We start from the raw sequence: 15,276 nt of genomic DNA, 5'->3' as shown, positions 1-15,276 counted from the left end.
CAGATGCAGATAGAGGGGTTGGGGGGGGGGGTTCCCTTTTGCCTGCGAATGAGGTCACAGTCCGTACGGCCATCGGGAAGCAACCCCCTCAACCTGTAACAGTGTTGATAGCAAACTTGCTAATGTCTTAAAGGGACAGTCCTTTCAAACGAACCAGGGCGAGTTTATGTTCGGGGTCACGCAGGCTACAATCGTGGTTGGGGCAGCCGGATGGGAAGCAGTTGTTGTTCCCCCTCCCTCCGAGGTCGGCTGTGGCCGAAAGTCCACATTCGTACGGGGACCCGAACAACAGGCTGCTTTTGAAACAGCAAAGCAACCTGTGGAACAAGCACTGACTTGTTGTGCCCGGTGGTAGTCCCCGACCACTCCCCTCACCATTACGGAATATTTCTTACAGTGATTCCCGATGGGGTGGGTGCTTCAGGAGCTGGTATTTCCCTTCCTACAATTTGACCTCAACCCGAGTCATCTTGCAACCACTGAGTAAGCCGAGAGAATGCTGGTGCAGACTCCAAAACGACCACAGTTCCATCTTTTCGGTCGGCCATAGTGACTGTGAGAGCAACCGGTACCCAGGGGCCTCAGTGACCACCGCCGGCGGCACTGCTAAGCTGGGGGCTCCCTGGACCTTGAATGGCACCTACTGGGTCTGCGGGCACCGTGGCTCCCCACGAGCAGGTACGGTTGCTGTTTTCCAGCGTTTGTGGTTCCCTATATTCATGCGCTCGATGACCTCGGGGAGCACCCGGCATACAGTGGCCACAGGGACAAAAGAGCCATCATGAAGGCGGAGAGGTTCTGGATGATTGCCTTTCCCACGTACGGCACGGCCCGACTGTCCCGAGAAGTCATCCGGATGACCAGCGTGTTCCAGACAATGGCAGACGAAACAAAGATGTCACTGCGATGTACCAAGTATGCCCTGCCGAAGACGGCAGCGGAGCTGGCTGCCGGAAGGCTGGTAGCTCTTCAGAATCGGGTGGCCCTGGACTACCTACTCGCTGGAGACGGTGGAACCTGTCCAGTTGTCAGAAAGGAGTGCTGTACCTTTATCCCCGATGAGTCCAGCGACCTCACCAACCTGGCTGCTCACATTGGAGACTCGGTGGCCAAAATTCAAAAAGCAAAGGACCAGCTCCTCCAGCACAACAGCTCATGGGGAAACTGGTGGCCGTTTGGGTCTCTGGGGGATGGTGGGCAACTGTCAGCCACTAGGCCACCACCCTCGTTCTAATTGTAGTAGCTATCTGTATCTTGTGCTGCGCTTGTCAGATTATTAAGAGCAGGTCTGCCCTTCACTAGTACTGTGTATACAGACATATAATTGTAGATTTAGAAATAGTTATCTCCATGAAACGATTGACTGCTGGTGTAACTTCCGAGGGGTGGCATGAATTGTGAAAGGACATGGCTGTCATGTGACAGTGACAACACTGACCGCTCTGGTCGGATGATAGCATTGCTCATTGGGTTGGAAGCGACACCACTGTCAATCAAGATTTGGCTCCATCCCTGCCCCTCAGTACACACCTGAACAATTGGCTAGTTTAAGCACCTTTGTCCTTGTTGGCACCGGGCCATTGGACCTCTTGAATTACCTGGGTTGGACCACCCCCCAGACTCCCAGCACTATAAAGAGTGCCCCATGTTCCTGGTTCTCTCTCTCTTTGTTTCCCCAAGGGATGTGGAGGTCAGCTGTGCACTACTTAAGGGTGATTAGTTGGGGACCTAAGAGCCGATGCTTGTCCAAGTTCAGGGGGTTCAGGCACTGTATTGCGTTTTCCCTGATCATTTGTAACTAGTTCACTGTGTGTGTGCGCACTTCACCCCTGTTGCGACTACCCTCACGTTCCGCTACTCTGTGTGTGTGTGTGTGTGTGTGTGTGTGTGTGTGTGTGTGTGTGTGTGTGTGTGTGTGTGTGTGTGCATCTGCTCCTGTTCATTCTATTCCCGCATTTGTCTTTGTAAATAAATTCCTTTTTTAAAATACAAAGACTGTGTCCGAAGCCCTCTGCCTCTGAGACCCGAAAGAACCTTTTCTCACAAGACCCACCGATCCCGGACATTCTGTCTTCTTCCCCCCCCCCTCCCCCCATCGGGCAGAAGATACAAAAGCCTGAAAGCACATACCACCAGGTTCACAGACAGCTTCTATCCCGCTGTTGTAAGATGACTGAATGCTCCCCTAGTACAAGATAGACTCTTGACTTCACAATCTACCTCGTTATGACCTTGCACCTTATTGTCTGCCTGCCTGCACTTTCTCTGTAACTGTAACACTTTATTCTGTACTGTTATTGCTTTTCCTTTGTACTGATGTGATGAAATGATCTGTATGGATGGCATGCAAAACAAAGTTTTTCCCTGTACTTCGGGACATGTGACAATGAGAAACCAATTACCAGGTTCTGAATCCTGTTTGCTGGGGAAAATATAACAATTGTGGAGACTCTTAGGACACATACCGTGTTCCTGTGACCCCCCCCCCCCCCAAACCCAACAGTTGAACAGGAATCAGAGGGTACACAAGCTTCAACAGCTTTGACCATTTCTTGTTGCGTCCCAGTGGGAGGTTGCAGTCAGACAACAGCCAGTGTGGATCCAATTCACCCCCACAGCCGGGTGGATGGACTGGATCAGCTCACGAAACGCAAGCCAGAATCCAACCTGTGGTATCGGTTCAGAGTCACTGCTCAGATCTGTAAATAGAAGGAGCAGGCTGTCGGGATAGCAGTCACGGTGTCGTACAGGCCCTTCAGCCCACCCGGTCCATGCCAACTAAGGTGCCCATTTGAGACAGTCCCATTTGCCCATGTGTGGCCCATATCCCTCTAGCCCTCTACTATTCGTGCAACTGTCCAAGTACCTTGTCAATGTTGTTATTGTACCTGCCTCTACCATTTCCTCTGGCAGCTCGTTCCATACGCGGACCATCCTCTGCGTGGATCAAGTTGCCCCTCAGGTTTCCCGTTCAGTCTCTCCCCTCTCACCTTAAACCTGTGCCCTCTAGTTCTTGATTTCCCAACCCTGGGAAAAAGACTGTGTGCATTCACCGTGTCTATGCCCCTCATGATTTTATACACTTCTATACGTTTGCGCACCCCCCACCCCATTCTCCTCTGCTCCAAGGAGTAAAGTCCCAGCCTGTCCAACCTCTCCTTATAACTCAGGCCCTCAAGTCCCGGCAACATCCTTGTGAATCTCCTTTGCACTCTTTCCGGCTTACTACTGAATGTCAAGAATGTGCAGACTTTGTGCTTTAACTGTGTATATCCCAGGGAAGGACAGAGAGAATCATTACTGCAGCATGGGCTTTCTCTGGTAGCTGCTTGGTATCTTGGCTTTACACATACTATTCCAGCTTTACAGCAATTCATACAACCCATTAAAAAAATCAAAATATTTATTTTTATAAATAAAAGATAGACATTATAATTTAAATAAAATTATTTTTTGCATCCTACATTAACAAAACCTTATTCTTCCTCCTCTACTTTTCTGTCGAGATCAGAAGAATCAATGGCTACCTCTTCGTAGTCCTTCTCCAGCGACGCCAGGTCCTCCCGGGCGTCCTGGAACTCGCCTTCCTCCAGCCCCTCTCCCACGTACCAGTGGACGAAGGCCCGCTTGGCGTACATCTTGTCGAACTTGAGGTTCAGCCGGGTCCAGGCCATGGAGATGGCCGTGGTGTTGCTCAGCATGCAGAGGGCGCGCTGCACCTTGGCCAGGTCGCCGCCGGGCACCACGGTCGGGGGCTGGTAGTTGATGCCAACCTGCAGGCAGAAGAACCAGCACCATAAAAAAATGGACTGAGTGGTCTTTCTCAAAATCCTTTGAGGGCCCATGGAGATTGCTGGCAAAGTCCAGCCGGAATTGCGTTCAAGAACTGTAGCAATCCCTTGTGTGAAGGTGACCCCACAAATCCATCAGGTGGGGAATGAGAGGTTTTTTTTTACCCTCAAAGTGCACCACATTGACACTTCTCTGCCTTCAGCATAGAAAGCATCCCATCCGGATGCATCCCGGCTTGGTACGGCAACTGCTCTGCCCGGGACTGCAAGAAACTGCAGAGAGTTGTGGACACAGCCCAGCGCGTCACGGACACCAGCCTCCCCTCCTTGGACTCTTGTCTTTACCTCTCGCTGCTTTGGTGAAGCAGCCGGCATAATCAAAGACCCCCACCCACCCGGGTCACTCTCTCTTCTCCCCTCTTCCATCAGGCAGAAGATACAGGAGTGAGGGCACGTACCACCAGGCTCAAGGTCGGCTTCTACCCCACGGTGATAAGACTATTGACCGGTTCCTTTATAGGATAAGATGGACTCTGACCTCACGATCTACCTTGTTGTGACCTTGCACCTTATTGCACTTTCTCTGTAGCTGTGACACTTTATTCTGTACTGTTGTTGTTTCTACCCTGTACTACCTCAATGCACTAATCCAATGTAACTGCACTGTGTAACGAATTGACCTGTACGATCGGTGTGCAAGACAAGTTTTTCACTGTACCTCAATACAAGTGACAATAATAAACCAATACCTTTCTCCGTCACATGCTTGACCATTTCACCCTCCTCATGCTCTATCAGTTTCCAACAGTTTTATGGCCCATATCCCAAGACCAACTAGTTTAGTGCAAAAAGGCAAAGTCAATGGGAGGTGACCTTTGTTGCTCTAACCCAAAAAGTGACCGTTCACCAGTGCCCTGCGCTTCGTATCCATCGCCAGATGTTGTATCAGGGCTGCCACGGTCCCTCAGTTAGACCACCTAGGACAAGGATTCCAGCTTTAGACACTGTGCCTCAGGAGCAGTAGAAAGCCGATCTCCCACACCTCGCCGACATTGAGGATGCAGATGTGCCAGGTCCACACAAAAAACATGTCAAATCTTCTCTGGCCAATTATCACACCATTCGTCTACTCACAAGGTCACAGTGTCATACAGCACAGAAACAGGTTCTTCGGCCCACAGCATCTATGCTGACCATCAAGTGTCCGTCTATATTAATCCCATTTACCAGCTTACGATCCGTAGCCTTCTCTGCCTTGGTGACTCAAACGCTTATCCAGATACTGCATAAATTCTGTGCGGGTCTCTGCCTCCACCGCCCCCTCGGGCAGTGCATTTCAGATTCCAATTACCCTCGGGGGGTGGGATAAATCCTCCTCAGATCCCCTCCAAACCTCCTTACCTTTATCCACAGCACCATTAACTATAACCAGAGGTTTAAGTTTACTACTGTCTACCCCATCTCTGCCCCTCATCATTTTGTACACCTCTATCAGCAGCCCCACCCCTCACCGTCCGCCCCCCCCACCCCAGCCTCCTCTGCTCAGAGGGAAACAAACACCATCTACCCAGTCTCTCCTCAGAATTGAGACACTCCATCCCAGGCAACATCCTCTACAGCCTCTCCAGAGGGATCACATCCTCTCTATGCTGTGGCGACCAAGGCGGCACACAATATTGCAGGCTGGCTTCACCAGTGGTTTATAAAGCTGGACCATAAATTTCCTGCTCTTAAATGTTATGCCCAGCTAATGACAGCTCACTTCCCATGTGTTTTCTTAACCATCCTATCCACCCGAGCTGTCATCTTCAGGATGTTTGGACTTTTATACCATTCCTCAATACTACCCGGGGCAATCATTGACAGGACTCTCAAACAGCTCTTGCTACCAGGAGAACTGGTTGAGAATGTGCAGTCATAATCGTGTTCTCAAATTAAAAGCATTCATGCTGCCTCTGCTTTTAATAGTTTATGTTTTTGTCGAATTGTAACAAGTGCACCCATCAGCTCCGTGGAGGAGGAGCGAAAAGGTACAGTTCATTCGCAGATAGTTTCCAGGCCAAATGTGGACGTGGGAAGGTGTGATGAAATAAATCAAGCATGCTTTCTGTTTAGATTCAGAGCGATACAGCACGGAAGCAGGCCCTTCAGCCCAACTCATCCGTGCCGACCAAGATGCCCATCTAAGCCAGTCCCATTTGCCTGCATTTGGCCCACATCCCTCCGAACCTTTCCTATCCATGAACCTGTCCAAGTGTTATTTTCCACAAACTATATAACTGTACCTGCCTCCACCGCTGCAGCTCTTTCCACCAACTTGTGTGTGAAAAGCTTGCACCTCAGGTCTGCTTTAAATATTTCCCCTCTCACCCTAAACCACTGGCCTCTGCTTTCAGACTCCTCTGCCCTGGAAATAAAAGACCATCCACCTTATCCACGCCCCTCAATGTTAACAGACCTCAATAAGGTCACCCCTCAGCCTCCTCCACTCCAGGGGAAACTGCCCCAGTCTCTCCTTATAACTCAAACCATCCAGTCCAGGCAATATCATTGTGAATCTTCTGTCTCTTGTCCAGCTTGATTCAAATCCATCCTATAGCTGGGTGGCCACAACTGCACACAGTGCTCCGTGCCGCCTAACCGAGCTTCCGTACAACTGTAACATGACGTTCCAGCTCAGTGTCACGGCTGAGGAAGGTAAGTGCCTTCTTCACCACCCTGTGTTGCCACTTTCTGGGAATGATGTCCTTGTACCCCAAGGTCTCCGCTTTCAGCGCGTATTAAGGTGGAAGTTAGTCTGGATAGTGCTCAGTGAGTGACCCATGGAGAGGAAGCCTTGCATTTTCCCATTTCCGTTGGTGCAGGATGGTGATAAATCTGTCGGGGTTTGGTACCCAGTCCACACCTTGGAGCAAGGAAGAGTAGTAATTGGCAGAAAGCGCTAATGAAATTTCACACCAAAATGTGACTTTTCACAGAAAGAGACAATGTGGTACAGCTCCAAAAGGTGTGTAGCAACAGAGAAACCTACGTCTTGGCATGCAAGGGTGAAGGAGTGATTGGTAAAGTGAAAGGTTTTATAAGTAAGAGGTATTGATCGGGTGGATAGTCAGAGGCTTTCCCCCCCCCCCAGGGCTGAACTGGTTGCCACAAGAGGACACAGGTTTAAGGTGCTGGGGAGTAGGTACAGAGGAGATGTCAGGGGTAAGTTTTTTTTACTCAGAGAGTGGTGAGTGCGGGGAATGGCTGCTGGCAACGGTGGTGGTGGAGGCGGATACGATAGGGTCTTTTAAGAGACTGTCGGATAGGCACATAGAGCTGAGAAAAATAGAGGGCTATGGGTAAGCCCAGTAATTTCTAAGGTGGGGACATGTTCGGCACAACCTCGTGGGCCGAAGGGCTTGTATAGTGCTGTAGGTTTTCTAATAGTGGCAGAGAGTACAAAGGCTGGGAGGATACGGCGAATCTTCACAAGACACAGGTTAAATCAGAAGAGTATTTACTTTCTTCGAAGGTTCAGCTTATCACCGAGCACTCTCACAAACAGGTGTACTGTTGAAAGTATCCTGACTGACTGCATCACGGTCTGGTACGGCAATTCAAACGCGCAAGAACACAAGAAGCTGCAGACAGTAGTGGACTCTGCCCAATACATCACAGGCACATCCCTCCCCATCATCCCTCAAGGCAACATCTTTCATCAAAGATCCCAGCCATCCAGGCCATGCCAGCTACGATGGGGCGGGAGGTACAGAAGCCGGAAGTCCCACACCACCAGGTTCAGGAACAGCAACTTCCCTTCAACCATTCGGTTGAACCAACCTGCACAACTCTAATCACTACCTCAGTACAGCAACACTGGGACCACTTTGCACTACAATAGACTTTTTTTAAGTTCTGTGTTTTTCTTGTAAAAATTGTGTATAATTTATGTTTTTCTTGTGAATGTTGCGTATCTGATGCTATGTGCCTGTGACACTGCTGCAAGTGAGTGTTGCAATGCACCTGTGCGTCCGTGTACGTGCATGTGACAATAAACTCAGCTTTGCCTTTGATACTGGGGTATCATGCCCAATTTTAGGAAGGGTGTCAAGATTCTACACAGGATGCCAAAAAGATCTGCTACGGTGGTTCTAGGGGCGAGGGATTTCATTTACAAGGTTAGACTGCAGAAGCTGGGCTGTTCTGCCTGCGGCAACAAAGATTGGGTGGAGATTTCAGAGGTGTACAAGGTTTAGGTAGTGTAAGCTGATTTCCATTTAGTGGGTTGTGCAAGGATCTGTGAACACAGATAAAGTAGGAGGTACAAAGGGAACCTAGGGGATTGAGGAAACAATGCAGGGATTAGGGTATGGAGACACAAGAGAGACTGCAGATGCCGGAACCCGCAGAAGAACTCAGCGGGTGAGGCGGCATCTGTGAAGGAAAAGGGATGGCCAAATTTCGGGTCAAGACGCTGCCTCCACGGATGCTGATTGACCCACTCAGATCTTTCAGCAGTTTGTTTTTGCTTCAGAGTAGATATGATCTGGAACTCTCTGCTGTGATGGTGGAAACAGTATCAATCGGGACTTCCAAAGAGCCTCGGAAGGGACTGAGGGAAAACAACTTCGTAGGTAGCAGGGCATTGCGCTACATAGATCCAACACGAATTTGCTGGACACCGCATGCCTTAACGATTCGAGGATTCGCTCACCTTGAACCCAGTCGGGCACCAATCAACAAATTGGATTGAGCGCTTGGTCTTGATGGTGGCGATGGCCGCGTTGACATCCTTGGGCACCACGTCCCCGCGGTACAGCATGCAGCACGCCATGTACTTGCCCTGGCGGGGGTCACACTTCACGGTTTGGTTGGCCGGCTCGAAGCAGGAGTTGGTGATCTCGGCCACCGACAGTTGCTCGTGGTATGCCTTCTCCGCCGAGATCAGGGGCGCGTAGCACAACAGCGGGAAGTGAATGCGGGGGTATGGCACCAGGTTGGTTTGGAACTCGAGGAGGTCCACATTGAGGGCGCCGTCGAAGCGCAGCGAGGCGGTGATGGATGATACCATTTGCCCAAGGAGGCGGTTGAGGTTGGTGTAGGTGGGGCGCTCGATGTCCAGGTTCCGCCGGCAGATGTCGTAAACAGCCTCGTTGTCAAACATGAAGGCGCAGTCGGAGTGCTCCAGGGTGCAGTGGGTGACGAGCACCGAGTTGTAGGGCTCGACCACGGCGGTGGAGATCTGCGGCGCCGGGTACACCGCGAACTCTAGCTTGGATTTCTTGCCGTAGTCGACGGAGAGCCTCTCCATGAGGAGGGAGGTGAAGCCCGAGCCTGTGCCGCCCCCGAAGCTGTGGAAGATGAGGAACCCCTGCAGTCCCGTGCACAGGTCCGCCTGAGGGGGAGAGGAAGTACAAATCACTGACTTGAACACTGTAACTAGCAGAAACTGCCTCCACCTCCCAGCCCCTATCTGCAGGGCAGGATTGCTTCCTCAGATACTGTTGTCCTGGGTGAACATCTCAAACACAATCCAATTCCCTCTTAAGTGATTGTTAAAGGGCATACCCAAGGTTGTAGGTGACATATAGGCTTGTATACCAACTTTGTATCCCTGCCTCCACTTCAGAGACAAGTTGAAAAGGTTCCAATAAAAACAGTGAATTGATTTATAAATGGTTGGTGTGAAAGCAAAAGAATTCAGGTCTGAAAGGTTCCAATAAAAACAGTGAATTGATTTATAAATGGTTGGTGTGAAAGCAAAAGAATTCAGGTCTGAACGTGGAAATCAGTGGACAGAGTGTTTGAGGTGAGACGAACAAAATGGGAATGCTGGGGTATTTTGTAAATACAGAACAGTTCAGCACAGGAACAGGCCCTTCACCTCACGATTCCTATCCCAACCACGATGCCAAGTTATACTTACTCCTTCTGCCTGCACATGGTCCATATCCCTCCATGTTCATGTGTCTGTCTTAAAAGACTCTTAAACTCCACTGTTGTATCTGCTTCCAACACCACCCCTGGCAGCACGTTCCAGGCACCCACCACTCTGTGTGTAAAATAAAACTTGCCCCGCACATCTCCTTTCACCTCATAATACCCTCTCGTACTTGACATTTTTGCCCTGGAAAAATGACTGTCTACCCCATCTCTGCCTGTCATAATTTTGTAAACTTCTATCAGGTCTCCCCTCGGCCTCTGGCGCCCCAGAGAAAACAACCCAAGGTCTGTCCAACCTCTCGTTGCAACTCATACCCTCTAATCCAGGCAAAGCCTCTACGTAGTGTAGCGGTTAGCGTAATGCTTTACAGCGCTGGCGACCCGGGTTCAATTCCAGCCGCTGTCTGTAAGGAGTTTGTATGTTCTCGCTGTGTCTGCGTGGGTTTCCTCTGGGTGCTCCCGTTTCCTCCCACATTCCAAAGATGTACGGGTTAGGAAGTCGCGGGCGTGCTATGTTGGCACCGGAAGCGTGGCGACACTTGCGGGCTGCCCCCAGAACATTGTACACAAAAGGTGCATTTCACTGTTTCGATGTACATGTGACTAATAAAGATATCTTATCTTAATACAGTGACCAGAACTGCACACAATACTCCAAATGTGGCCTAACCAAAGTTTTATACAGCTGCAACACAACTTTCTGACTCTTATACTCAATGGCCCGACCAATCAATGCGAGCATGCCGTACGCCTTCTCTACCACCCGATTTACCTTTCAGGAAGCTATGGACGTGGACCCCAACATCCCTCTGTACATCAGTGGTTCTAAGATTCCTGCCATTTAGTGTATACTTTCCCCTTCCATTTGACCTCCCAAAGTGCAACACTTCACACTTGCCTGGGTTAAACTCGATCTGCCATTTCTCCACCCACATCTGCAACTGATGTATACCCCGCTGTATCCTTTCGCAACTTTCTTCACTGTCCATAACTCCACTGTTTCACTAGCAGCCGATCTACAATTTTGGCCCAGTAATTTATCTGGATCAACATATCTAGTTGAAAGGATACTTGAAGAACAGGGCACAGAACGAATCAAGAAGATCTCCTTGACAGGAAGAGGGTGTGACAGACACAAGTTCCAGCGAGTCAATGAGGAATGTACAGGCAGAAATTGTGTGGGTTTTGACCCCAGTCTCGCGATCCTCCTCGGATATCTTCGTGGGTGAAGAACGGAGGCCTAAAGTGATATTCAAAGCAGAAAAGATGCACAGAAACTAGTCTGGCAACGATTAGACAGTAACCTGGAGCAGAATAAATTGTCACTTGGAAACCTGTGGGTTAATAAATTAAAGTCAGCACAGGTTTTTAAAAAGGCAAATCAGCTGTGACAAACAGAAAAAGGAAGTCATCTGAAATTGTGGAATTTGACAGAGTCCCAAAGACTGCAGCGTTCCCAGCCAAGACGCATTTCCCGGAGCCTTGCAACATCATATGCCCACCCCCACTCGAAATTTTGATTGCCCTGAGTAGCCAATTAACCTTTGGGATCTGGGGAGGACCTTAATGTGGCGGCAACCAACGTGGTCGTGGTCAGAATGTGCGTGTGCTGGTGACGGTGGGGCTGCGAGGAAACCGCGCCAACTGCTGTGGCACCCAGTCACGGAGAAGTGGACACGGTGGGGCTCCCTTAAGAGGAGGGCAGGTTTAAATAAGGAGAAACTGTATTCAGCTTCAAGAGACGGTTACGGGGCAACACTGCAGGCTCACAGCAGCGACACGACCCACCAGCTTCCGGATGCGATCCAGCACCAGGTCCACGATCTCCTTGCCGATGGAGCAGTGGCCCCGCGCGTAGTTATTGGCCGCATCCTCCTTGCCCGTGATGAGCTGCTCGGGATGGAAGAGCTGCCGGTAGGTGCCGGTCCGGACCTCGTCTGTGGTGGGGGGGGGGGGGGAAAGAACCAGAATTTTTAAAAACTAACAAATCATTTCAGACACTTTTGATACAAGTCTCCCACAGCCACACCTGTCCATTCTAGACTTATGCACAACTGGGAGTTATATGGCACAATGGTGTGTTAGAGCACAGGCCCCTTGGCCCACAATGTCTGTGCTGAGCATGATGTAAAATTAAACTGATCCCTTGGGGAGAGAATGAGTAAACACGCGAGGCAGATGGGAGAAGAGGCAAGTTTGTTGTTTTTTTTTAAAAACACAAAGTGGTGGGTGCGTGGAACACACTGCCAGGGGTGCTGGTGGAGGCAGATTCATTAGGGACATTTGAGACTCTTAGATAGACAGATAGATGATAGCAAAATGGGGGTTATGTGGGAGGGAATGGTTAGATTGACCTTAGAGTACGTTAAAAGCTTGGCACAACGTCGTGGGCCGGAGGAGCTGTACTGTGCTGTTCTATCTTCAGGTGGCTTTCCTAATTGCTTACAGTGGTAAAGGCAGCATATGGCATGCTTGCCTTTATTGGTCAAGGCGTTGAGTGTAAGAATCAACATGTTGCAGCTGTGTAAAGCCTTGGTTAGGCTGTACTTGGAGCATTGTGTGCAGTTCTGGTCGCCCCATTACAGGAAGGTTGTGGAGGCTTTGGAGAGGGTGCAGAAGAGGCTTTTCTTCCACACAGAGAGTGGGAGGTGCCTGGAATGGGCTGCCGGGGGGAAGCAGATACAATGGTGGCTCTGAGATAGATACGTGAATATGCAGGGAATGGAGGGGAATGGATCACGTACAGGCAGAAGAGATTTAACCCAGCATCGTGTTCAGCACAGGTATTGTGGGCTGAAGTGCCTGTTCCTGTGCTGTACTGTTCTATGTATTTTATTTACTTAAAGTGGAATCATTACACCACCCACTGAATAACAAAATATAGAAGAATGTAACTGTGCAACTACCAAAGGCAGAGAAAACCCTTACCGATCACGGTGGGCTCCAGATCCATGAAGACAGCCCGAGGGATGTGCTTGCCCGCCCCGGTCTCGCTGAAGAAGGTGTTGAAGGAGTCGTCGCCCCCTCCGATGGTCTTGTCGCTGGGCATCTGTCCATCCGGCTGGATCCCGTGCTCCAGGCAGTAGAGCTCCCAGCAAGCGTTGCCGATCTGGACACCAGCCTGGCCGATGTGGATTGAGATGCACTCGCGCTGGAGGGGGGAAAAGAACAGGTCATTATTCACACCAGCAGCAGGGCAACGGTGAACCTTCGTTCCACACCAACTGTACCTTTTCTTAGGCAAGGAGACAAAACTGCACACAACGCCAGGTCTGGGCTCAACAAGGCCCTGGATAACCACAGTAAGACAACCTTGTTCCTGTGGCAATAAAGGCCGAGATGCCATTGCTTTCTTAACTACTTGATTCATCTGCTTTCAGTATCTAGTCACCCAGATCGCTTTGTACATCGGCATTTCCCGATCTAACAGCATTTGAATAATACTCTGCATCCCGACTGGTGTCAGAGTCACAGAGTTATGCAGCAGAGAAAAAGGCCCTTCGGCCCAATGAGTCCATGCTGGTCTAGTTGTCTACCTGAGCTACCCCTGTTTGGCCCATATCCATCCAAACCTTTCTATTTATGTACCTGCCTTTCAAACGTAATTGTACCCACCTCCACCACTTCCTCTGGCAGCTCATTCCACACACCTGCCCCTCAGGAACACTTTAAATCTTTCCCCTCTCACCTGTGCCCTCTGACTGTAACCGTCCACCTTATCTACGCCCCTCGTGATTTTATAAACCTCCACAAGGTCACCTCTGCTCCAAATAAACAGTCCCAGTCCTCCCCTCCCCAGTCAGGCAGGTGCACCCCACGAACTCCTTCCTTCCAAGACACCCTCCCCACCTCCTTCAGACCCCGTCACCTGCCACTGCCCTCGGACACCCACCTCCTTCAGACCCCTCCCCCTGTCAGCCCCCTCGGACCCACTCCCTCAGACCCCCTCCCCCCCGCATCCCTCTCGGACCCACTCCCTCAGACCCCCTCCCCCCCGCCATCCTCCTCAGACCCCGTCCCCCCTGCTAACCCTCTCGGACCCACTCCCTCCCCGCCCCCCGGACTCACTCCATCCCCTCCCAGCCTTCCCCCCGCAACACCCCCTCCACACCCCATTCCCCCAGCCCCCTTCACCCCCACGACCCTCCCCTCCCCCGCAGCCTCCCCCCCAGGACCCTCCCCCTACACCCCCGGGACCCTCCCTCCCTCCCATGACCCTCCCCCCCAGGACCCACCCCCCAGGACCCTCCCTCCCCCCACGCCCCGTCCCCCCCAGGGCTCTCGCCGCCCAGCCTCCCCCCCCACGCCCCCTCCCCTCCACGCCCCCTCCCCCCAGGACCCTCCCCCTACACCCCCAGGACCCTCCCTCCCCGCCCAGCCTCCCCCCCACGCCCCCTCCCCCCCAGGACCCTCACCCCCCCGCCCGTTGACGTTTGAATCTGGTCACGTGCCGCAACCGCCCGCTCACGCGGCTGGGAGCGCGGGAATGGGCGCGCCTGCGCACTGAAGCAGGCGGCGGGGGGATGAGGAGGGGGGCAGCGCCGCGCCTGCGCACTTCCCCTACCCCACCCACCGCCGCCGCCGGGCTTCGAACATAAACAGGTGCCCGACCCCGCCCGCACCCTCGGGGCGCCCAACAGCCCGGCTCCTCCCACCGTTCCTCCTCCCTCCCTCATTGTCAGGCGCCCAATGCAGCCACGGCGCTGCTCGGGGAGGGGGCCCGGCCGCCGGTACCTCACCATGCCTGCCCCCCCCTCCTCTCGCACCGAGCGACTCCCTCACTCTGCCGCCCGCCCCGCAGCCCCGCATTTTATACCCGCCCCAAGCCCCGCCCTCCCCGCCCGCACGCTGATTGGCCCAGCTGGACGCCGCCCCCCCCGGTTGCCGGGAGACGCCGGCTGCTGATTGGCTGCTTACATACAAACGCCCGCCTCGGGCAGCGGGAGCCGGCCATTCGGCCCCTCGAGCCCGTCCTGTCGTTTCAGAAGATCTCCTTGTAACCTGGAAACTGCGCCCTCCACACCCTTAGAAGTCTTTCACTGCTTGAATTTATTAAAAATCTGCCTTAAAAATATTCCTTGAGGAAGAGTTTGAGAGATTCAAGAGGAAAATAATTGCCTCCCCTCTGTATTCCATGGGCAACTAATTCCCAAGTGGTGACCTCCTTATTTCTCGACTCTCGCACATCATCTTCACACCCACCCTGACGTGAGCCCACGGGTTCATGTTTGTTTTGGTGCAAAGATGCAGGGTTGAGGCTGCAGTTAGATCAGACCTGACCTTATGAGGGACCATTGGCTGCTCTAGATGTAAAAGGCACATTGCCTGTTCAAAGAAGTCACCCCTCATGCTTCTAAGCTCCAATGGTTAGAAGCCTAGCCTGTCTAACCTTTCTCAAGGCAACCTGTCCTTTCGAGCAAAAGGCATGAAACCTGTTGTGAGATAACCCCCTCTCCATGTACCGGCTGCACCTTGAGCACCTAGCAATCCGGGGATCCATCCTATCCCATCAGAATCAAACGTTACAGCATGGGAAAGAAAGCCATTAGATCCATCGATC

At 51.8% G+C, this 15,276-nt stretch overlaps 1 protein-coding gene across 2 annotated transcripts in view; it reads right to left on the bottom strand.

Moving 5' to 3' along the window:
* LOC127566491 (tubulin alpha-3 chain-like) overlaps positions 1–13,086 on the bottom strand; it is a 29,830-nt gene extending 16,744 nt beyond the window's left edge. Inside the window, exons 1-4 of one of the 2 annotated variants that reach the window (XM_052008922.1) lie at positions 13,066–13,086; positions 12,645–12,867; positions 11,505–11,653; positions 8,488–9,168 (exon numbers count right to left, since the gene is read on the bottom strand). In XM_052008922.1, coding sequence (XP_051864882.1) covers positions 8,488–9,168; positions 11,505–11,653; positions 12,645–12,867; positions 13,066–13,086 — 1,074 coding nt within the window. Of the gene's footprint in view, positions 1–3,476; positions 3,774–8,487; positions 9,169–11,504; positions 11,654–12,644; positions 12,868–13,065 lie in introns of those variants that run through there. The other variant, XM_052008923.1, reaches the window with a different exon arrangement.
* Between the last annotated feature and the right edge of the window lie 2,190 nt (positions 13,087–15,276).

Source organism: Pristis pectinata, chromosome 42 (assembly GCF_009764475.1).
Source record: "Pristis pectinata isolate sPriPec2 chromosome 42, sPriPec2.1.pri, whole genome shotgun sequence".
Taxonomy (NCBI): Eukaryota; Metazoa; Chordata; class Chondrichthyes; order Rhinopristiformes; family Pristidae; genus Pristis; species Pristis pectinata.
Note: the sequence above shows the minus strand (reverse complement) of the source record. Positions and strands in the feature narration are given on the sequence as shown.